Source organism: Ceratotherium simum, chromosome 17 (genome assembly GCF_057802395.1).
Source record: "Ceratotherium simum simum isolate JZ-2026a chromosome 17, ASM5780239v1, whole genome shotgun sequence".
Classification (NCBI taxonomy): domain Eukaryota; kingdom Metazoa; phylum Chordata; class Mammalia; order Perissodactyla; family Rhinocerotidae; genus Ceratotherium; species Ceratotherium simum.
In genome coordinates this window covers 1,254,385-1,278,392 of record NC_141916.1, presented here as the reverse complement: position 1 = coordinate 1,278,392, position 24,008 = coordinate 1,254,385, and the positions used below count along the sequence as shown (strand labels likewise).

General features: G+C 39.2%; 1 protein-coding gene across 4 annotated transcripts in view; it reads left to right on the top strand.

The window, feature by feature from the left end:
• Positions 1-6,049: 6,049 nt before the first annotated feature.
• The window catches only part of CNOT2 (CCR4-NOT transcription complex subunit 2), a 116,434-nt gene continuing 98,475 nt past the window's right edge, over positions 6,050-24,008 (top strand). For 2 of the 4 annotated variants that reach the window (XM_087442026.1, XM_087442027.1), the window contains exon 1: positions 6,050-6,153. Coding sequence is in view for 1 of the 4 variants with exons in the window: in XM_087442025.1 (XP_087298151.1) it covers positions 6,149-6,153 (5 nt within the window). In the remaining 3 variants the exon portion in view is untranslated. The remainder of the gene's footprint in view (positions 6,154-24,008) is intronic. The other 2 variants (XM_087442028.1, XM_087442025.1) reach the window with 2 other exon arrangements.

Below are 24,008 nucleotides of genomic sequence, written 5' to 3'. Positions count from 1 at the left end.
ACCATATAAAGTAGAGGAAGATGGGGCTGGCCTGTGGCTTAGTGGTTAAGTGCGCGCGCTCCGCTGCTGGCGGCCCAGGTTCGGATCCCGGGCTCGCACCGACGCACCGCTTCTCCAGCCATGCTGAGGCCGCGTCCCACATACAGCAACTAGAAGGATGTGCAGCTATGACATACAACTATCTACTGGGGCTTTGGGGGAAAAAAAAATAAAATTATAAAAAAAAAAAGTAGAGGAAGATGGGCACAGATGTTAGCCCAGGGCCAATCTTCCTCAGCAAAAAGAGGAGGATTGGTGACAGATGTTAGTTAGCTCAGGGCTAATCTTCCTCACCAAAAAAAAAAAAAAAAAAAGAACATTAAGTAGCTTTAATATTGCTGTGATAATTCCAAAGGTGATGAGTAATAAACAGAGAGAAATTCAATATAAGGACAAGGATACTGGAAGGAAAATCTCACCCCAAGTTTAAACTGGAGAGGACCTGCTACATACAGGAGGCACACAAGAAAATGGGGAATCACACTATTACACCACATCACATCATTGTCTTGAGAACTGAATGACAATAAAACACAATGCGTGGCACATAACTGAGATTCAATCACATTTGAATAATGAATGATAAATGGATACCAAGTCAGAGCAGAGCACTGTATGAAGATGAGGAAGCATTATTCTATTATTCTCAAAACTGGTTATATTAAATATATACTGTTGTGTGCATATCTGGAAAACAATTCAAAAAGGTTATAGGAAATTTACCAAGAGTTCAGGAAGAGTGCCATGAAAATAATGCATAGCTTTGGAAACTTACAAATATAGGAGAAATCCTTATACAACAAACTCTAAGGGACTGTCCAAATTCTTTTATTTTACTTTATTTTCATTGTCATTTTGGTATTTTTAAGTATCAAATATTGCATGAAGCATGTAGATGACAGGCTGAAGATAAAAATATTTGGTTATGTGTTTGATATACTCTTACTGTAGTCATCATAATGAGATATCACAAAACGCTGAAGTTTAATGAAGATTCTCAAGCATTATAAAATGCTATTGTAAGTAAATAGTAACCTCAATCTGTATGGAAGATCTTAAAAAGTGATCTTAAGAAGAATATGTATAATGGAACATGCCCCTCCCCCAAATGATGGCATTATTAGAGATGCCGGTCATTTTCCATCATAATAGCTCTCATTTTAGAATGGTGAATGCTTCATTTAAAGTACAGTGTGTTCTGGTTTTTCTTTTTTTAAATTTTGTTTGAGATCTTATGCTATGATTCTATGCAATTTCTAAAAATATGCATAGAAGCTGAGCCTGTGATCCACTAACAGTTTTTATTAGTTCTGTTGAATTTGTCAATAGACTGGGAAGGTGAGCTAAAGGCTTTATTCCCTTTATATTTGGGGAGATGTTAGAGTTGAACACTAGTATATTTAACCTGTTGCTGACTTTTCTTAAACTTTGGCAACTTAAGGTATCCTGGTATACGTATTAATTAGTGAAATATTTATCACCCTACTGCATAGACTTATTTGTGATCATTACTGTTTTCTTTAAATGAAACTGATATCACGTATCCTCACAGAAAATTTCCAATGCAGTTTTTGAGAACTAAATTAACTATTCGTGTTTAACCAGATAATTGACAGACGGTTTCTTTTTGAAACAAAATGCTTTTTAATTATTAATCAAATTACTCGCTTTTTATTTATTTATTATTTTTTTTTGTGAGGAAGATCAGCCCTGAGCTAACATCCATGCTAATCCTCCTCTTTTTGCTGAGGAAGGCTGGCTCTGAGCTAACATCTATTGTCAATCCTCCTCCTTTTTTGGTCCCCAAAACCCCAGTAGATAATTGTATGTCATAGTTGCACATCCTTCTAGTTGCTGCATGTGTGACAGCCTCAGCATGGCCGGAGAAGCAGTGCGTCTGTGCACGTCCGGGATCCGAACCCGGGCCGCCAGTAGCGGAGTGCACGCACTTAACCGCTAAGCCACGGGGCCAGCCCAACAAAATACTTTTTAACTCTGCTTTCTCAACTACATCAACTTGGTTGAATGTTTAAATACGTGGTTAAGCTGTTTTCTTAATAAAAACATTAATTATTCTAGCCTATGTATGAATTATAAGATATCTTTCACTTAAAAAGTAAGGGGGGCCGGCCCTGTGGCTTGGTGGTTAAGTGCGCGCGCTGCGATGCTGGTGGCCCGGGTTCGGATCCCGGGTGCGCATCGAGGCACCACTTCTCCGTCCATCCTGAGGCCGAGTCCCACATACAGCAACTGGAGGGCTGTGCAGCTATGACATACAACTATCTACTGGGGCTTTGGGGGGAAAAAATAAAATAAATAAAATCTTAAAAAAAAAAAAAAAAAGTAAGATTATGGGCCGGCCCAGTGGTGTAGTGGTTAAGTGCACGCGCTCTGCTTCAGTGGCCTGGGGTTTGCAGGTTCGCATCCCAGGTGCGGACCGATGCACTGCTTGTGAAGTCATGCTGTGGCAGCATCCCATATAAAATAGAGGAAGATGGGCACGGATGTTAGCCCAGGGCCAATCTTCCTCAGCAAAAAGAGTAGGATTGGCATTGGACGTTAGCTCAGGCCTGATCTTCCTCACACACACACAAAAAAAAGTAAAATTACTCCCCCAAAAGTTACCAGATTCAATCAGTACATAATAGTAAATCAATTTAAAACTCACATATAATCAGCAAATACATTTTTGCTGGCAGTGAAAAATTAACTGAAATCTGTTTTAAAGGGAAAAATGGATTAAATACTGAATTGATAACAGGAATGAAAATAATTTATAAATACACATGATAGGTCAATGAAAGAATTATCTGTGTTTCTTAAGCAGTAATGGCATTAGCCATTCAAATGCTTAGTGTTAGCCTGCTTTTTAACTGAGGAACTTAAAGTGAAAATACATTCAGTACAGAAGAAAGTGAAGATTATGAAGTATACAGATTGCAAGGAAACCATGGGCCTGGAAGAAACAATCTAAAAACTATACTGCAAACTGATTCCATCCTATTCAATAATTCTTGCTCTCACTGTTTTTATGTTTAACTTAAAATTTTTACATTCCTTTTTTGTTTTTACATTTTATTTTTATTTATTCCTTGAAACTGCCCACATTGCAAATTGTTCATGGATGAAGTACAGAGCTGTGCAGGTTTTTTCCTATAAAATTATAGTATAAACTTAATCAGTTTTCTATCTGATTGCTAATAAACCTTACAGCACACAGTTTGTAAAATAAACCCCTTAAGGACTGAATGTGTAGAGTATGCTCAAGGTACAAAAAATAAGCTAAACATAAGCATATGAATGGCAAACATTATCATAACACAAGAAAAAGAATTTTAAAGAGATACAGTTCAGTCCTGAAAGGGTTAAATAGAAACCTTAATATTATTGTTTCTAACCATCCATCTCATATTATGGTGCTTGAAAATAGTCAAAAGTCTGGCACAAAAAATTACACACATTTGTTCATTATACATCAGAAACATAGCAGCTTTTGAAATCAAAAATAAGTAACTTGGGCCGGCCCAGTGGCTTAGCGGTTAAGTGTGCGCGATCCGCTACTGGCGGCTGGGGTTCGGATCCCAGTCGTGCGCAGCGACACACCGCTTCTCCGGCCATGCTGAGGCCTCGTCCCACATACAGCAACTAGAAGGATGTGCAGCTATGACATACAACTATCTACTGGGGCTTTGGGGTAAAGATAAATAAATAAAATTAATAAAAAAAAAAAAAGAATGTACATAAGGAAGACCTGAGGGTACTGGCTGATGAGTTGGACCCAGGGTGTGAGGAATCACAGAAGATTCCTAGTTTTCTGCCTGAGCAAGTGAATGGACTGTTGGTGGTACTGTTTATGGAAATCAGGAAGACCGTGGGAGATGTTTGGATTCAAACCTTGTTTCAGCACATTAAATTAGAGATGCCTGTCCTTTGTATCCCTTGCCATGATAAGATTTTTAGTATTGTCTACACACTTTGAAAAACAGGAGGCCTCCCTTTACTACAGCTAGTTATGAGTCAACAAACTCATTCGTCCTATTAGGTACACAAGGAATTTACCCTACACACACTTCAAAAACACACAACATCTACTCAGGTATGGACTGTTTTACAAGTAAAAGTTAGAAAATCTATCAAAGTGAATAGGTGAAAAACAAAACAAAACACCATGAACTATCTACCAAATGGGCAAATTGGATCAATACTGGCAATAAAGATGAACTTTTTGATGCAATAGGGCAATTTAAAAAATACAGCATTTAGAGTGCTTAATAGAAAGCCATAAATATAAGCCCTTAACAAATGTTAGCTCATTTAATACCTAGAACCCACCTCTAAGGCAGGTACTAAACAAATTTATATAGATTGGGCACCAGTAACAAGACAATTTAAAACTTGTTCTTTAACAAGGTCTAAAGTAAATTTATCCTAAACAAGCAGTGTCTTCAAAAAAGCAGTAGTCTCAGTGCCTTCTTCTTCCTAACACTCCTACCCTACACATTTATGGTGAAAATGTTTGTTGTTCTGTCTCTTCCAATAAAATATCAAGGTAACAAAGCCCTCAAATTAGACCCTTTGGAAGTGATTTCTCCAATTTCACCAATGTTCATGCTATTTAAAACTTGTGCATTTTTGAGTAAATATAGTGATGGTAAGAATAAGGTCCAGCTTTTGGTCTTAACAAAGTCCTATACAGGAGTCAAACTAACAGATTAGAATGGTAATACTTGATGCTACTATATGCTTATAAGCATATCCCGTTTTTGTCATTCCATCTTATGATTCCAAATATTGAGTTATACTTTCAAATTACTAATCGCTAGATAAACACGCTCAGTAGTACACAGACACATGTGCATGTATTCATACACCTATACGTATTACACATACTTAGAGGCAGCGTCAGCCTTTTAACACACATCTTACAGGGAAGAGAAAGCTCAGAGCAGGAAAGGACTGTGGGGGGCGGGGAGGAAAAGGGAGGGAAGGACATAAGGAAGTGTTGATCCTCCTTGAAGTTTCCTGAAGTAAAAAAGACAGTGAGGCACAATGTTTAACGAAATGAATAACCAGGCAAAACATTTTCTACTGGCTACATCAGCACCATTTGGAGTTTAAATAAATTCACACATCTACTAACATCTCAAAATAGCTTGCCTCCCGTAAATATGACAAAGTCACCTTTTATTTTATAGTATCCTTATTTTTCTTGCTATTTATGAGTGACGGAGGCCGTCTGCCTTTCCATGATAAATTTTAAATTGGATTACAGTGAGTTTTTAGCAGAAGTTTTATTTACTCCACATGAACTGTACTTTACATTAACAAATTCTATCACTCCAACAGAAAGGAGTAACAATGTTCACTTGATGGAACCGCACAATCCCAAGCGCACACGCGGAGGCTCCGCGTCCCAGACCGCCGGGCAGCACCCCGGGAGGCTCACCGACGCTCAGAGGAAGGAAGAGCCGTTACTCCACGGAGAGCGAGCCCACCTCCCCTGAGCGGCAGGTGCTCGTCCGGGGGCAGAGGTCGGCCTCCGCTCCCCCAGGCCCGGCGGCACCGCGCGGGGAGCGCGCCGCTGACCGGGCCACACCGCCCGCAGGTGCACGGAGGGCGCAGGGGCCGGGCGGGGGGAGGGGGAGGAGCGCGCCGCTGACCGGGCCCCACCGCCCGCAGGTGCACGGGGGGCGCAGGCGCCGGGCGGGGGGAGGGAGAGGGGGGGAGCGCGCCGCTGACCGGCCCACACCGCCCGCAGGTGCACGGGGGGCGCAGGGGCCGGGCCGGGCCGGGGGAGGACGGCGGCCGCGGGGACGAGTCCCGCACTCCCCGCCCCGGGCCCGCCCGGACCCCGTGGTCCGCTCGCCGTGACGGCCGCGGAGGAGCCTCAAGCCTCCCGGAGCCGGCGTGGACACGACGAGGACGCGCGGGAGCGAGGCCGCCCACCTCCGGCCCGGCCCAGCCGGCCCGCCGCTCCCACCTTCCGCCGCCGCCGAAAGCGAAGCCGGACGGCGGGGGTCACGGTGGGGGTCAGAGGGTAAAGGTCCTGCTCCCAGCAGCCTCCGCGGTGGATACGTCGCCATCTTGGATCCGCGGGACAAGAAAATTCATGCGGTGAGTTTTTGGCAAATTTTCGGAAGTCTGGCAGCGGGGCGCGCGGCGGGGGCGGCGGATTCGGGGTCCCGCAAGGCGGGGGAAGGCCCCGGGGCCGGTGCGGGCGCGCCGGGGGCCCGCGGGCAGCGCCCCGGCCCGCCGCTTCCCGTTGCTTTTGTCTGGCTCCAGTCGAGAGGGCGAGCGGCGGCGGGGAGGGGGTGGCGGCGGCGGGCGGGTGCGGGGAGGGCGGGCGGCGCGGGCCGGGCGCGGCCTCGGGGTCGGCGGCCTCGGCGGCGCCGCTTCCCGGGCGGAGGAGCCGGCCGCGAGCCGGCCGGCCGGGCTGCCGCCTCCGGAGCCCGCGGCTCGCGCTCCGGCCCGGCAACTTGTGTGTGTGTGTGTGTGTGTGTGTGTGTGTGTGTGAGGGAGGGGGATGCGGGGGTGCGGGTGCGGGCGGGCCCGGGAGCTCCCGTGCGCGGTGGCCGGCCCGGTCCTGGCGCCGCGGCCGGAGCGCCCGCCGGGCTCCACTTCCGCCGCGGCTGCTCCACCTTCGCGTCTCGGGTCTCGCTCAAAGTTTCGCGGAAGAAGCGAGTGGGGCTCGCAGAGGCCCGCCTGAGTCGGCCGAGGCTCTGCGGTCGGTCTCGGAGGGAGAGCCTCGCGCTCACTCCGGGTGGCTGGGCCTTGCGAAGGCGAGTTCGAGTTTCCTTTCGTAAAAGCTTTTCCAAGAGTTTGCATTTATTCCAGGCCCTGTGGGGACGGTGTTATCACCACCCAGGTCTTACATACGGGTACCACCCTCTCGGAAGGAACCTCAACATCAACTTCCTTCGAATTCTAGGGGACACCTTCACTTTTCAACATCCAGAAGGCCGAATGCAGCACATTTTGTTTCGTTTTCGTAAAAGTGGTCGAAGAATCCTACTCCTTTCTTAAGCTTCTGGACGGTTTCTAGTAATTCAGTACCCTGATGTCAACCCTTAGATTCTTGGCGAAATGGTAGAAAGTACTGCGTTAACAAAATCTGTTCAGAAGGAGGCCATGCTTGAATTTAGTGTTCAAAGTTGGACACATTTTTTGTCATGCTGGATATCAGGAATTTCTAGACTTCTAGAATCGTAAATGCAACTTTTGATTTGCCTTTTGAAAGAAGCTAAGTGTAAATGATAAAGTATCGGGGGGATACAAATTTGAAAAGTATCTATTTACATACTAAGTTCACGTTGGGTTGTTTGGGAATATTGGGTATATTTGAAAACAGTTGTTTCCCAAACGTCAATGCCCACATCTCTTGCAGTTTTGGAAGATACCTTTATCCTAGATTTGAAGGATTGATGAAGAATCACAGTGGACTGAAATGTTAAATGTTTACATTCTGATTCTTGTTATTGAAATATTTCTTAATGAAATAAGAGCTTTGGTAGGTTTTTCGTGTTGAGCTCCTCTTTAGTTTGTACTTCTTTTGTAATATTAAATCTAAAAGAAAAATACAAAAAACACGTAGAAAAGGTAACTCTTGCTCCACTTCTTTCTTGACTTTTTAAGATCCTTGTTTAATTTTAAAAAGGTACGTTTCTCTCTCTTTTTTCCTGAGGGCTTGAATTGCAGTGACTTCTGTGAATACTTTGTATTTTAGACAGCTGTTGAGAAACTTACACACTTTTTGCATCCTAATTATTACTGCATCAATAAAAATAAATTAATGTAAGCATCATTTGTTGGCAGAACTCTTTTGTTCTAAGTATGCTGTGTAGAGGTATCTGTAACCTACTCTGGTACTCTTGAGGAATGAGAATTGCCTGTATCTTTAACCAAGCAACAAATACAGCCTTTTAAAAATTTTCAGTTTCTATAATACTTTCGTTTTAAAGTAAATTTATATGGGGGAAAAACGAGGGCAAATTGCATGAGTGATTTATGTTCTCGTCGTTTGAGAAGTACTTGATCTTGAAGATAAAATAAAACTCAGAATGATATTTCTCCCCAAGAGAACTAATTACCTATGTTTTTACTTAGTAACTTTGCAAGTTTAATTTACTTCTTGATTTTTCAGAGATATTTTACAGTTATAACCTGAAAATTCTCTTTGTTCACAAGTAAATAAAATAGTTGAGCTTTATGAATAGATTTTATTAGAAGTGTTGCTAATTAGAAGTGTTTTGGTTTTTATCTCTTCAGTAGGTATTGGTATTAAAAGTACTTGAGTTTTGAAAGACTCGTACAGAATTTTTCACAGCCCGTGGGAAGTTAACAGTTTCACCAAACTTTTTGGTGACAGATTTGCTTCATAAGGTTTTCTGATGATACAGAAAAATATAGAAAAGTTATGCTTCACGTCTATATATGAAATAATGAGTAGACATTAATAGACTAGTAAAAATAATTTATTTTTTGCTCTTTAAAAGCAGTGTTAAATAGTATTTTTTTGATTGTCAAAATTTTTAACTGTAAAAAGTTCACTCTGTTATGAGTACATATTTAAAAGCAAACTTCCCATGTGCTTGCTTGAATAGGCATTTGAGGACAACTTATGCAAATAGTGATACAGTCTTGTAGGAAAAGATACTTCTAAATAAGATTTTGTTTGTTACCTGGACCTCTAGTGGCTTTTATAACACAAAGAAGCAAAAGAAACCAAAGCAGCAGGTAGGGCAGTTTTAGAGGCCAAGTTCATCTGAGTTCCACTTCAGTGTTTGAATAGCATTACATACAATATTGATACCAAGGGATCTGGTGCTAAGATAGTAGTCATTCTGGTGATGATCCTTGCTTACTAAGGATGATTTCTACCTGTGATAGTTAAAGGAATTGATTTCATTGTGACTTTAATAGATGCTTTGAAAAGAGCTGTACTACAATTGATGTCTGTTGTAGAAAGTCTGCCTTTGAAAAGAAATAGGATGGACATTAGGGTTTTAAGGTTTTATAATTATTTTTTAATTTTTACCTTGGTTTTGTTCCTTGGGTCTTTCCTTTTTCAATTTAAATACTATATATATTTTTTTCTTCTTCCTTTAGTTTTTCTGTTTCGCATCCTTTTTTAAACTCTTAAAACTCCTCTCTGAGGACAAGTCATGCTGATATGGCTTGTTCATTTATTTACTTTGTACTATTAGGGATGACCTGGAAAAAGAATTCCTAATATGCTTTTCTGACGGCTTGTTCTCTGAAATACAGATGCAAATCCATTGGTAGATCATTTTGGGGTACGTTGCATTATGAAGTAAAAGAATGGTTTACGATGTTTATTTTTTAGTAAGACTTCATAGCTTATATAGTATGGAAATGCAAAAAAATTATTTAGGAAAAAACTCAGAAAATTTCCCTTTTCTGGACACACTTTAATATTTTGTATATGCTTAGACTCAGGAGCTGAGTCTGTTTAGATATAGCTAGATATTTTTAACGTATTTACCACTTAACCTGAAAGTTTTCCTGTTTTTTTTTTGCTTTTATGCATATATTTTTGTGTGTGGGGGGGTAATTTCTACTATTACTTGTCTCTTGACAAACTTCTTGTTCTTCAGAACAACACTCGAGTCACTTATTTTTTTTTTTTTCTGTGAGGATGATCAGCCCTGAGCTAACATCTGTTGCCAGTCGTCCTCTTTTTGCTGAGGAAGACTGGCCCTGGGCTAACATCCATGCCCATCTGCCTCCACTTATATGGGACGCTGCCACAGCATGGCCTGACAAGCGGTGCATTGGTGCGTGCCCGGGATTTGAACCAGGGCTGCCAGCAGTGGAGCGCGCGCTGAACTGTTATGCCACAAGGCCGGCCCCCCCAAGTCACTTTCTGAATGAAACCTTTTGTGACTCCCCAAATCCTTCTGCTGTACTGCTTTTATTCTTCAAACTTCTATTATTGAATGTGTCACACTGTATTGTAATTTATTGAACATATCTACTATCCGCCATAACCTCCACTGGACTGTAAGCACCTGAGAGGTAGGGCTTTATTTTATTTATAGTATTTACATTTCTAGTACCTTCTATAGTGCATAGTACTTAGTAGGTTATCAATAAATATGCAGTAAACTGAACTGGTGCCAGATTGTCACTTGGCACTTAGTGCTGACAGAGTGCTGGTTCCCAGTCCACAAATCAGAAACAACAGAATGGAAAAGGGAGTGGGGAGAAGGGCGTCCTGTATTGCTCCACTTACTTGAATCCTTTCTTACCGTTTTGCTTCTTAATTACTTAAATGGGAAACTAGATGACCAGCTTCTTAGAGAAATGTGTGTAGTGAGTGCAGGACTGAGGGAAGGATGTTAGTAATACAAGTGCTTGTAGCAGAGTGTTTAGGTCTGTATTTCTTGCTGTAGTTCTTGTGGCTAAGGTCATTGGTTGAAGGAGGTATTTTGTATGTGTGCCGTTGGCCCTCCATGTCCGAGGATTCGGAGGGCTGGCTAAGGGATTTGAGCCCCCTATGGATACTGCGGGATAACTGTATGTATATGATAGTATATATTTACCATTGCTTGACCTTGAGCTTCTATTAGATTTGGTCTTCTTGAAGTTAGATTCTATGTTTTTTTTTTTCACCTTTTTCCTCCAAATGCCTCACCCAATGCCTAGTACAAAGTAGGAGTTCTCTAGTTCAGATACCACTCTCCTTATGAAAATTGGGTGAGATGATTAAATGTATCTTTATTGGCAATCCAAAAAGCTCTGAAAACTGATTTTTAAAGTTTTTTAGCAAGGTTGGTGGCAAATTCCAACTGAAATTGGTAGCCTAATCATAGTCTTTCTTCATCTTAACCTAATTTCCTAACATTTTGATGCAGAAATATTAATGTATTTGATTACAGGGGCTGCCTAGGCCACTCTAGGAGGTGTTAGGTCATGTATGATATATACACAATTTTACCTGTCTAAAATCTGAAAAATTCCAATTCTGAGAAACGTCTGGCCTTTAAAGGTTTGAATAAGAGATTGTGCACCAGTTTTGTGTCCGTTTTTGAGATGTAGAAATCAAATCCCAGAATTGCATTTAGTGGAGATGTTAGCATCTGACTTAGGATTTTAGAAATGTTTTACATTTGCTTATATATTTTCCAGAGACTTTTTAATGACTAAAAACTACTAAAGAGGCAGAGAGGGTATGTTTTTTAAAAGAGAATTTGATCTAGTACTCAGGACGCCAGTCCTTTCTCTGCTTTACTGGATTGAAATGTCTTTCCTTATGTGAAATAGATGAGAATGCCCACTTAGTAAATTTTTTCTTTGCCAAGGAATGATAAAATAAGCAAGAGAAAATTATGTGTCCTGGTAATTTAGGTAACAGTGAGCAGACCTGCTTTTTTCCAAACATATTGATATACCATTTTTCCATTTATATGTTTGGATGTTGAAACATAACTCCATTTTGTATCATCATCTGGACAAAATGTAATGACTGATTATGTAATACAATGTGTTTGGGAGAGGAACATTTGGTTTTGTGTCATATCTGGCAGGAATGTGTTTTCCTGTTACTTTTTACATTGTAAATTATAATGCTTGTCCTTCATACAAGTTTTGTATTTAATTTCCTGTTTGTAAAAGAATCTTTCAATGATTGGCGGAATAATAATATTTAAGAAGTTTATGGTGAAATAATAATATTCAATAAGTTTACCATGCCATTCAAAGGACCTGATTCCTTTTGGTTTAATTTTACTACTTAGTATTTAAAAAATGCTTTACAGCTTGCAAAGCGCTTGCATATACTTTATCTCAATTTTATATGGTTGTCATTTTGATGTTAACTTTTTAAATAAGGTTAAATTTTAACATTAACATAAAGATAGAACAATCAAGCTATTTTGATAAGTATGAAAATTAGTAATTGGAAATTATGAAGGCCATTTTATCCTTAGACTGGATTCAGCATCTAATGTCTTTCTCAATTTAATGCTACTCTATAGGGAAAATTCTGATTTATCAAATTAAGCAGGTGTAAGTTGAAGGTTTGTTTTTAACTGATCACCTTGCAGATTCAGGATAATTTAATTAATACAGAAGTTTGAAAGAAGTAGGAAATTTTTGTTTCAAGCTTGACTTTCTGGCAAAATACAGCAGCTGTTCATATTTTTAAAAATTATAAACATTCATCAAGAAACACCAAAACTTTTTTTTTTTGGTGAGGAAGATTAGCCTTGAGCTAACATCTGTTGCCAATCCTCCTCATTTTTGCTGAGGAAGATTGGCCCTGGGCTAACATCTGTGCCCATCTTCCTCTACTTTATATGTGGGGTGCCTGCCACAGCATGGCTTGACAAGTGGTGTGTTGGTCTGTGCCTGGGATCCGAACCTGTCAACCCTGGGCTGCTGAAGTGGAGCCTGTGAACTTAACCACTACACCAATGGGCCGACCCCAAGAAACACCAAAACTTTGAGTAATAATACTGTTTTATAATGATAGTAGGTAATAGTATTTTATCACATGGATACCACATTTTACCAATTTACTTATTGCACAATTATTTTGTGAGGAGATCCTGTCCTGAACAGATACTCGTTTGGTTTGCCTTGATTTACTAGTGCACAAAATAATGCTTTAGGGGTGTAGTAAAATTTTTATAATTTTGTGTGGGTGAGCATATTTTAGATTAGAAAATAATTTGAGCTGTAACCTTTCTAATCTATGCACACTTATGAGAAATTATAAGTATAGACATGTCAGGCCAAACTTTGAGATCTGCAGCAAAACTGTTTAACCCGGCAGTAGAGATAGCAGTCTCCAGAGTGTTTAAATTTGATATATAGGGGCCGGCCCCGTGACTTAGCGGTTAAGTGCACGCGCTCCGCTATGGGCAGCCTGGGTTCCGATCCCGGGCGCCCACAGATGCACCGCTTCTCCGGCCATGCTGAGGCCGTGTCCTGGATACAGCAACTAGAAGGATGTGCAGCTATGACATACAACTATATACCAGGGCTTTGGGGAAAAAAAGGAGGATTGGCAATAGATGTTAGCTCAAGGCCGGTCTTCCTCAGGAGAAAGAGGAGGATTAGCATGGATGTTAGCTCAGGGCTGATCTTCCTCACAAAAAAAAACAAACAAAAAGAATTTGATACATAACGCACTTTGTGTTCTATATGTGTGTGAATCACGTCCTAAAATAGATGTGTATGTATAAAACAATTGTAGTCCAGTGCTTCAGGGAATTTGATCTCTGACTGCTCTTAAGGTGTTTCAGAGCATAATTTGAAAATCATTGGACTTGATGATCTCTGACAACACTTCCAACCTAAAATTGTGTTTTTAAAAAGTCAGTACTGGGCTGGCCCCGTGGCTTAGCAGTTAAGTGCGTGTGCTCCGATGCTGGTGGCCCGGGTTCGGATCCCGGGCGCGCACCCATGCACTGCTTCTCCGGCCATGCTGAGGCCGCGTCCCACATACAGCAACTAAAAGAATGTGCAACTATGACATACAACTATCTACTGGGGCTTTGGGGGAAAAATAAATAAATAAAAATTAAAAAAAAAAAAAGTCAGTACTTTTCGTCTCTGTGCAGATGCAAAATTCATAGAATTTACTTGTTTATGAGTAGCATTTAGATAGAAATTGTTTAAATTTAAATTTTAGGCTCTGGTTGGATGTTAGCATTCTAGATGTTTTCAACTAAATTCTTTAATAATTTGAGTGTCCTCTCTTCTAGACGTTGCTGTAGTGCTGGCTATATATGATGGTGAACAAGACAGGTCTCTGCCTTCCTTGAGCTACATCTTGGAGGGGAAGATAGAAGATAAACAAGTAACCCAAATAAACAATTCCAGAGAGTGGTAGTTGGATGAAGCAAATAAAGGAGGATGAGGGGCACAGCAGATCATTAGGGATGGAAGGAAGAGATGATTTCAAGTAGGTGACAAGAGGAGACCTCTCTCTGGAGGTAGCATTTGAGCAGAAACTGACAAAGGAGAAAAACATGCAAAAATCTGGGTGAATGGTTTTCCAGGCAGAAAGAATAGATGGGGTCAAGTTTGGCATGTTTGATAACAGGAAATTTCACGAACAGTTACTTAGTGCTTTCTATGTAAATAAGAGTAAACTCTAAAAGGGAAAAAGAGATGATTAAGACATAGTCCTAGTTTTTCAACAGCTGAAAATATTGTGGTGGACCCAGTAATTTGTAATAAATTTTATGAAGAGCTATAGGGAGAAGGGATTATTTTTCTTTTTTTTTTTTTATAATTTTATTTATTTATTTTTCGCCCAAGATGATTAAGACATAGTCCTAGTTTTTCAACAGCTGAAAATATTGTGGTGGACCCAGTAATTTGTAATAAATTTTATGAAGAGCTATAGGGAGAAGGGATTATTTTTCTTTTTATAATTTTATTTATTTATTTATTTTTCACCCAAAGCCACAGTAGATAGTCGTATGTCATAGTTGCAGATTCTTCTAGTTGCTGTATGTGGGACGCGGCCTCAGCATGGCCCGAGAAGCAGTGCGTCGGTACGCGCCTGGGATCCGAACCCGGGCTGCCAGCATCGGAGCACACGCACTTAACCGCTAAGCCACGGGGCCGGCCCAGGGATTATTTTTCATTAAGAGGCCATGATAATGTTTTCTGAGTCGAGTGGAATTGGGCATCTGTCTATATTAGTGGAAAATTGTAAAGGAGAACAAACGTAAAACTTTCTTTGTGTTTGCACAGAATCAAAACCTTTAAGAGTTTTTGGTTTTGCAAAGTTTTAGACAGTAGATTTTCCTTAGAAATTAATTAATTGGTAATGATTTTCATGTTTAATGAGATTTCCTTGTACAGTTCAATAGATATTACTGTGTGCCATGCACTTTTATGGGTGCACTGAATAATTCTTCAAGTTCAGTGTTTGTGGTGCATGCTAGAGAAGAGCAGCCTTGTCTGCAAGAGGTAATGAGTTGATTTCAGTGAGGTGACATTTGAACTGGGTTCTGAAGGGTGATTTGGAGTTCACTAGAATCAGCATTGCAAATATGCAGCAGGAGAATATGCTGGGTTTGGAGAATGGCAAAGTACTCTGCTGTAGTTCTTGATGGAGTTCTGGGAACTCAAGAGAGGTTGGCTGAAGGAATGAACTAGCCATAGTGTGAGAGCGTTTTTTACATGATGAGGAATAATTAACCAATTTTTTTTTTAAAACAATGCGAGTGATAATCAGATTTGTGCTTCTGGGGAATTTTAGATTCCATAGTCGATTTATAGTTAAAGTTACAAGCTTGGTGGTATAGTATATTTGTCAAATTTTTGAAGAGTTATCTTCTCTCCATTACACAAATTCAGTATTTTGTATTCATAGTGGCAGGATTTTTAATTTATTAAGAACTGTATGACTTTGAAACTCTATATATAGTTTCTGTCTTCCAGGGAACTTGTTATACATACAAACCAATGCCAGTAGTTAAAAGTTTTACATTAATGGATAGAATTTGTTACATAAGTTTTAGGGCAGGCTAAGTTTGAACGTTGTTATCTGACTTTATTTACAGGCACAGGTTTAACATTACTTGGATAAGTTAGAATAATATCAAGAAAATCTAAATGACATAATTGTTCATAGGAGCTGGTGTGTATATTATATGACTAGAAGTGTTTATTTTACAATGTTAAGATGTTAAGGTGTGTGTCTGTGTGCATACATATGTTATTCAGAATACTATAATAATACTTAGTTACACATTTATTTTAGGTTGCTAGCATTATTTGTTAATTCTACAGGCAAAAAGAAAAAAAAAGAGCCCAAATGAATATTTTTAAATAAAAAGAGCTGCATCCCTAAGAATGCAGTTTGAGCAAATTACTACTTTGATAGTATGCATTATATACCATTTGTTTCATAGTGAAAGTTAATGATTCTACCATGATGACTTGGAGCTGCCCAAGTTGCTTAATTGTCTGTTTAGTTCATTTTTTGCTGAACAAAATGGAGCTGATGACTATTTCCTATTGAAGAGAGTTACATTTTGTTAGAATTTTCTTGATGTCGTTAAAGTCACTGTTACTGGCTAGCCTGAATGGGAATCACTGTTCTACTGCTTTTAATTAGCTATGTGATGTATCATCCTTGAAGTTCCGTTTTCTCATTTGAAAAATGTGGATAAATAACAATACTTACGTCATAGAGTTGATATAAGGAATAAAGCCTCTTGTGGGGTTTTTTTTGTTTTTTGGAGTGGGTCTTGCTACTTAAAGATGTGTTTTTGAGGCAAATGAGAATTAGCCACAATTCATTTCATAGAGTGCACTATGCTCTTTTTTGCATCAGATTTGTAAATGTAAACGAGAGGGATGCAGTTTGTTAGAGTCTAGATATGTTTTTCCTACCAGGAATTGTGTTTAGATCACATTGTATTATGTATAGTATTTTGAGTAACAAATACATCTTAGTGCTGCTCTGTCTTGAAGCACTTGGCATGGTGCATGGCACATAACAGGCATGTAATAATTTCTTTGTTAAATGGGATAAATCTAATGGGAAGAGCGTTGGCTTAGGACTCAGACTTGTGTCTTCCAGTTACAACCTGAGTTACGTTGTCTATAGCAAGTTTCTTGTCTATGCCTCAGTTTCCATATCTTTTTTTTTTTTTTTTTTTGGTGAGGAAGATTGGCCCTGAGCTAACGTCTGCCAATCCTCCTCTTTTTTAGCTGAGGAAGACTGGGCCTGGGCTAACACCCGTGCCCATCCTCCTCTACTTTATATGGGACGCCGCCACAGCATGGCTTGACAAGCAGTGTGTCGGTGTGTGAACCCCGGGCCGCCGCAGCGGAGTGCGCGCATTTAACCGCCTGCACCACCAGGCGGGCCCCTCCATATCTTTAAAGTGAATAAAATACCTTCTCTTAGGTGTATTTAATACAATCACATAAAACACTCAACAAAAGGTTCTTAGCAGTGCTGGTTCCTATCTTTTTTCCTTTATGCAGAGTAAATATTCCAAGATTCTGGGGGAAGTTCAGAGGAAATACTTAACATAGCACCTGTCATTTATTTTTATTTTATTTTATTTATTTATTTTTTTGTGAGGAGGATCAGCCCTGAGCTAACATCCATGCCAATCCTCCTCTTTTTGCTGAGGAAGACTGGCCCTGAGCTAACATCAGTGCCGATCTTCCTCCACGTTATGTGGGACGCTGCCACAGCATGGCCTGACAAGCGATGTGTCAGTGCGCACCTGGGATGTACACCTGGGATCCGAACCCGGGCCGCCAGCGGCGGAGCGCACGCACTTAACCAGTACACCACGGGGCCGGCCCCGCTATCATTTATTTTTTGAAAGTTGAGAAAGTCAGGTTATTTATTTATCTTTGAGAATATATTCATCTTTACTGGAGAGGTAGACTGTCCCTTCTGGAAAGACTACCACACTTGGATTCAGAAGATGGGTTCTAGTCTGGGCTCCATGAATTTATTAGCTGTGTGCTTGGGCAAATCAATTAGTACTGAAGAGCCTCAGGTTTCTAGTCATTTTTACCTCTTAATGTTGTTGACGAGAATTGAGATAATGAAAGCAAAATTGTTTGGTTAACTCTAAAACATGTGAAAGTGTTATGGTAATGATTCCTGATTATTAGTGGGTATAATGAAATCAGTAGTTTCTTAAGATGTGTGATTCATTCAAGGTAAAATAAATAAATTCATTCATTTATTTTACCTCATGTTACTGCCACATTCATGTGGTTTGCCCTTTCTTTTTGTTTAATTAAATGTCTGGCTTATTGGACTTTTGGGAGGAGGGAGTGTGGATAGTGGGAAAAAAATGAGTCTGCTGTGTCATCATAGTAGGCCAGTTAATACTTGGATATTTTTGCATGTTGAAGTTCTGGTAATTTCTGTGTAAGTATATGTAGCAGGAAGTTTGCCTCATCTTCATCCCCTCTTCATTAAGGATGAAAGGTCATGAATATTTTTTGGGTTATTCCCATTTTTTATAATCATATTTGTGTGCTTTCTCTTTATCATTGTTAGCCAGACATATTTTTGTGAACTTCATGCCTGTGTTTACCTACAAATTAAATTGCTTTGTAATTTATAATTAGAGCATTGAGAATGCCAGTGCGGTAGTTTGAAACTATTGTATATTCTTTGTGTATGTATTGTGTCTGAATAACTTTTACTGGTTTTTTCCCTCCCTTTATATCTGTGAGATCTCTTGGGTGCTGGGCCTTTTGAAGCATTAAAGTAAATACCGTATAAGGAGAGCAGAGTAGCACTAAGTAGCTGCAGTAGCAAAGTGAGGGGAGTGAATCAGAGTAATGAATTTGGAAAGTGATTGTTGTCATTGAAGGAAAGGCACTGCTTTTAGTGTTGCCCTTGTAAAGTCTAGTTACTGATATCATGTGCTTGTGAGCTCTGCTGACTATTTAATCTTGTACTGTTATAAAAAAGCTGCTTTCAAGTAAAGTACTTGTTTCTTCTAAAAACGTATGCTAAAACTCTAGAAACTGGAATCTTGCTAACCCAATTCCTCAGTCAGGTTGCTCCTCCATTTTTTCATATCAACTATGGCAGATAATATAAAACAAAGACACTCATATCTAAAACTTATTTATAAAACTTATAAAAGTAAAAAGTAGTAATAAAAGCATGTACATACTTGTTATAGAAAAAGTGGAAAATAAGGGCGAGGAAAAGAAGAAAATAAAAATCATTTGCAGTCCTGCAAACTAGATTTGTTGTTTCTTCTGTGTGTGTGTTTGAAAGCACTGTGGTCTCCCCCCACCCCCAATTATTAGATTAACACAGGGTGATGTGGAAAATTTAGAAAATACAGCAAAGTATAAAAAAAGAGGAAAAAGATCCCGAGACAACCACTGTTCTCATTTTTGTAGTAGAGAAATTGGGCCATATGTAGTGATTTGTAACCTATGTCTTTCTTTTAAAAAAAAAACTTACATCATAAGCATTGTCCAGTGTCATTTAATGTTTATTCAAAACATGATTCTTTTTTTTTTAATAATTTTATTTATTTATTTATTTTCCCACCAAAGCCCCAGTAGATAGTTGTATGTCATAGCTGCACATCCTTCTAGTTGCTGTATGTGGGACACGGCTTCAGCATGGCTGGGGAAGCGGTGCGTCGGTGCGCGCCCGGGATCTGAACACGGGCCGCCAGCAGCGGAGCGTGCGCATTTAACCGCTAAGCCACGGGACCGGCCCCTAAAACATGATTCTTAATGGCCAGAGCACAGCTGACTTAACGATTCCTTATTATTGAACATTTAATTTTATTTTGATTTTTCTTTTTTATAAATAGCACTGTGGTGAACTTTTTCGTACCTGAATTTTTGTTTGCACGTTTGATTATTTATTTTTTTTGGTGAGGAAGATTTGCCCTGAGCTAACATCCGTTGCCAGTCTTCCTCTCTTTTTTATTTTTGCTGGAGGAAGATGAGCCTTGAGCTAAAATCTGTGCCAGTCTTCCTCTATTTTGTATATGGGATGCCTCCACAGCATGGCTGATGAGTGGAGTAGGTCTGTGCCCGGGATCTGGACCCACAAACCTGGGCTGCCAAAGCAAAGCACGTGGAACTTATAACCACTTGGCCACGGGGCCAGCCCCTGCATTTGATTATTTCTGTAGAAAATATTTCTATAAGTATAATTATTATTTTGAAGTGTTGGAGGACACTCCAATGCTTGTGTCCTTAGTCAAGTTACTTTTTAAGCTCTGGTGTCCTCTTCTGTAAAAGAGGTGTGATAATAAATGGGGGCCAGTCTGGTGGTGTAGTGGTTAAGTTCGTGCACTCCGCTTTGGCTGCCCGGGGTCTGCAGGTTTGGATCCCTGGCATGTACCTACACACTGCTTATCAAGCCATGTTGTGGTGGCGTCCCACATGTAAAACAGAGAAAGATGGGCACGGATGTTAGCCCAGGGCCGATCTTCCTCCGCAAAAAGAGGTGGATTGGCAACAGATGTTAGCTCAAGGCTAATCTTCCTCACCAAAAAAAAAAAAAAAAAAAAAGGTATAATAACGTTACTTATCTCATAGGATTGTTAGGAGAAAATGACAATATATGTATATCATTTAGCACAGCCTGTAGCATACAGGATACCTCTCAGGCTTAACTACCCTTTCTTATGTAGGCTCCTCTTCCCATAGCATCTATCGTAATTAGTCCTTATTTTAACAGTTTTGTCTCTCATTCCACCACTAGATCGTGACTAGGGATCAAGTCAGTCTTGTTCACTAATGTGTATTTGAAACCTCATATATGGCCTGGCAGATATTTGTTGAATGTATGAAAGGTAATTTTCCAAAGCTTTTAATATTTATACTTGCTTTTATTCTTACAGTAAGGCTGCGCCAGTTAACATTCTCACCAGCTTTGTGTGAACTGTCTTTTTCACTTTATTGTCAATGACACTGATTATGGTTGTGTAAAAAAAATTGTCCTAAATTTTGAAGGTGTAAACTTATAATTTTAAAAATTTGTAATTTTTTGTTTTTCCAAAGAGTGAATCTTTTTTATTGTGTAATTTGTTTTACATGTTTTCTGTTCATATCCTTCATCTCAGTAATAAGAAGAATAAGAATAAAAGTAATAATAAAGAGTTATAATCCTGTCTCTGGTCCCCTCCCAAACATCATTCCATATTTCCTGGGGAAAAAGGTAAATAATATTGAATATCCCACAAATATGAAGTGAGGTTAGCATATAGCGGTACTATACCAAAATTGACCACAGAGTGGTTTAAACTGGGTAAACTAACACTGTAAAAGTTTGAGGATTCTTGCCGAATTTAATTTACTGTATCAACACTGCAAACGTTGCTAAGATGTTATGTTACATGCTAAAATCAGATTGTATTTTTACTATTTTCTTAAGCTTATGCTGTCTAGACGCTTCAATTTGATATCCATGGATGAATTTGAAAAGAATGTGTGGTTTGCTAGTGGGGGGGAAGGCAAAGTAACAGTTAGGTACTGTATTAGATACTTTCTGTATGTTACTTATTCATTCATTTGGCAAATATTTACGTAACTCATATTGTGTGCCAGCCACTGTGCTAAGAGAATATAGAGTGTACAAAATAAAAAATAAAACACAGTGTGGCAGATGGTGGTAAGGATATGGAGAAAGACAGACAAGAGAGTATGAAGTGTGTATGGGATGCAGATTTAAAATGGCTGGTCATGGAAGTCCTCCCCTAGGAGGTGATGGAGTGAGCCTGTGGTGAGGCAGCAGTCATGTGGATATCCAGGAGAAAGGGGTTCCAGGAAGGAACAACAACCAAGAGCAAATGCCCTGAGATAGGATGTCTTATGATTTGATGTCTTAAGATTGAAAAGTTGCAGGGATGTCTGTGTGGCTGGAATGGGAAGGGGAAGGAGAGTGGTGGATGGGTGCTGAAAAGGTAGGGCCAGAGGCCAGTCAGGAAAAATTTTGAGGCATCACAGGAACTTGGGCTTTTACTCTGAGTAAAATGACCTCGTCTATACTCTTCACAGTTGTTGTACAAAGTTAGTTGAATTCTTCCCATTTTACAGTTCAATAAATAAAGGTTCGTAGGATAGTCTATAGTTAACTTCTCCGAGCTCATAGAGCTAATGAGTGGCAGAAGTAAGATATGAACTTAGGTCTTTGACTTCAAAGCTCATGGTTTTTTCATTACACCATCATTCTTGCGCTAGCATACTCCTAGAGGCTTTCACTTTTTTTTTCTTAAACCAGGATCCATGATGTGGATCAACAGGCTGAGTGTCCGTTCATGCATATGTGACTGAAAAAAAAAGCTCAGAAAACAGTTCCCTTACTGCAAGGTGCATTCAGATGTTTTCTCTTATATAACATGTTTTTAAACATGTTAGTTTTGACCCACTGAATTGATTTCATGGTCCACTGTTATTAGAGTCCATAGTTTGAAAATCACTGCATCGTGTTCTTTTGGAATGCCAAGAGTTTCAAATTTACTTATGGCTCTGAATTATGACACTGAAAGCGGCTGCTTTGTTTACTTAAAAAAAATCCTTATATCTAAAGAACTAGCTCTTTTTAGTTGGCAAGATATAATGCAATTAGCAGATGATAAAAATGTGTATGTATAACATTTGAAAGTTCATGTATGATTTAAATTCTTTGCAGAAAAACTACAACTCAATAAGGAAACTTTAGATGGCTGGATTAAATCTTCTAGTAAGAGGACAGAGCAGTTAAGACCAAGAAGCTAATGCTGCTACTGCTACTATTGATTTCTGTCAAACATTTATTGTACTAAGATTGTTTTTAAAGCAAGTTAATATGCTACTTAAACATTTTAAGAAGATTTTAAAAATATATACATATATCTCCTATGAGGATCTTGCTGTTTCTCAGGGCAGGGTCCATTTTCATTTTGATATCTATAGAAACTAATAGAGAAACTAACAGGTGTAACCATCACCACAATCCAGATAAAAACATTCCCAACACGCCCAAAGTTCACCGTTCCAGGCAGGCAGCCACTGATCTGCTTTCTGTCACCATAGATTGGAATTTCCTTTAGAGGGTCCAACAGATGGAATTGTACGGTTTGTATTCTTTTGTGTCTGACATCTTTTGCTGAACATAATATTTTTGATTCATCAGTGTTGTTTCATGTGTCATTCATTCCTTTCTTTTGGATAGTATTTTGCTGTGCTATTCTAATTGGTGCCTGAAATGTGTTTGTTGAATGAATGCATATTTGGTGCAGTAAATATCCCTTCCTCCACCGTTTTGCTGCATTCCTTTCTCTATCATGAGGATGCTAAAACTTCTTATAGATTGTGTACATTGCTAGACTTAAATTTGTGTATAGATTATGTGAAGTGTTGATTTAATAGTGAAAGATATACATGGTTTAGAGCTAAATGACCTTGGCATGAATCCTTGTTCCACCGCCTGTAAATATATGCAAGTTACTTGACCTGTCTGAAGCTTAGTTTCTTCTTTTTTAAAATAGAGGTAATTATACTTAGCTTGAATAATTATTGAAGTATTAAAGATATTGTAGGTAAAACAAACATATTACACTCTTGTAAAAATAGTCATGTAATTCATTGTGATTTTTGGGCAGTGGTGTCTAGTGCCTGCTTTCATCTATTGTGCCTTCTGTGAGTTGCAGTTTTATATTTTTTATTAGTATTCATTCATTAGTAGTTTGAAGAAACACATGTTTATGCCTATTAAAAGTTTCATCTAGTGGAAGTGGTTACTTTTAGGTCTTTAGTTTACTTTTAAGTCACAAAATTGTGGATTTCTGCCAATTAAAATTATAATTCATAAAACTTGTTTAACATCTTCGAAGGCTTAGTAAACTGTAAAGAAGAAAAAAAAGCAACAGTCATCCCTACTATTCATTATTTGTGGATAATTATTTCAAAGAGTAATATGCTAGTGGGGAGAAAGCAACCAGGAAACTAACATTTATTTGAGTTGGGTTCTGTAGTAGGTGCTGTCCACATACCGTTTATTCATTCATCAAATTTTAATTTAGTGTCTGCTAGGTACCACATACTCTTCTAGGACATGCCTCGCTGTTTGTGGGCTTTTGAGATTATTAATGCCTTTTTTTTTTTTTAAATCCTCAGTTCAGTTTAGTGCCTGGTACTTAAGGAAATGTTTGTATGTTTGTTGAATACATTGTTTTTATTTGGCCTTGCCCCTGAGGAGAGTTAATTTCATTTTTAGCAGATTAAATCAGTAGTGTGTGCTTGTGACCACAAGATAGTTTTTAACTCACCTAAATAACTAAAAGGTTATCAAAGTTTATATTTTGACCAAAACTGATATGGTTTAAATGACTCCTGATAATGCTTGTATCAAGTTAGACTTGACCTTTGGGAAAAAAATTAAAATGTTGAGGAAACATTGGTAGGTTTTTCTGCTTGTGTGTGGTATATAGAAAATTTTGAATAAGGATACCTTTGGTGTTTTTTTTCACTCCAAAATT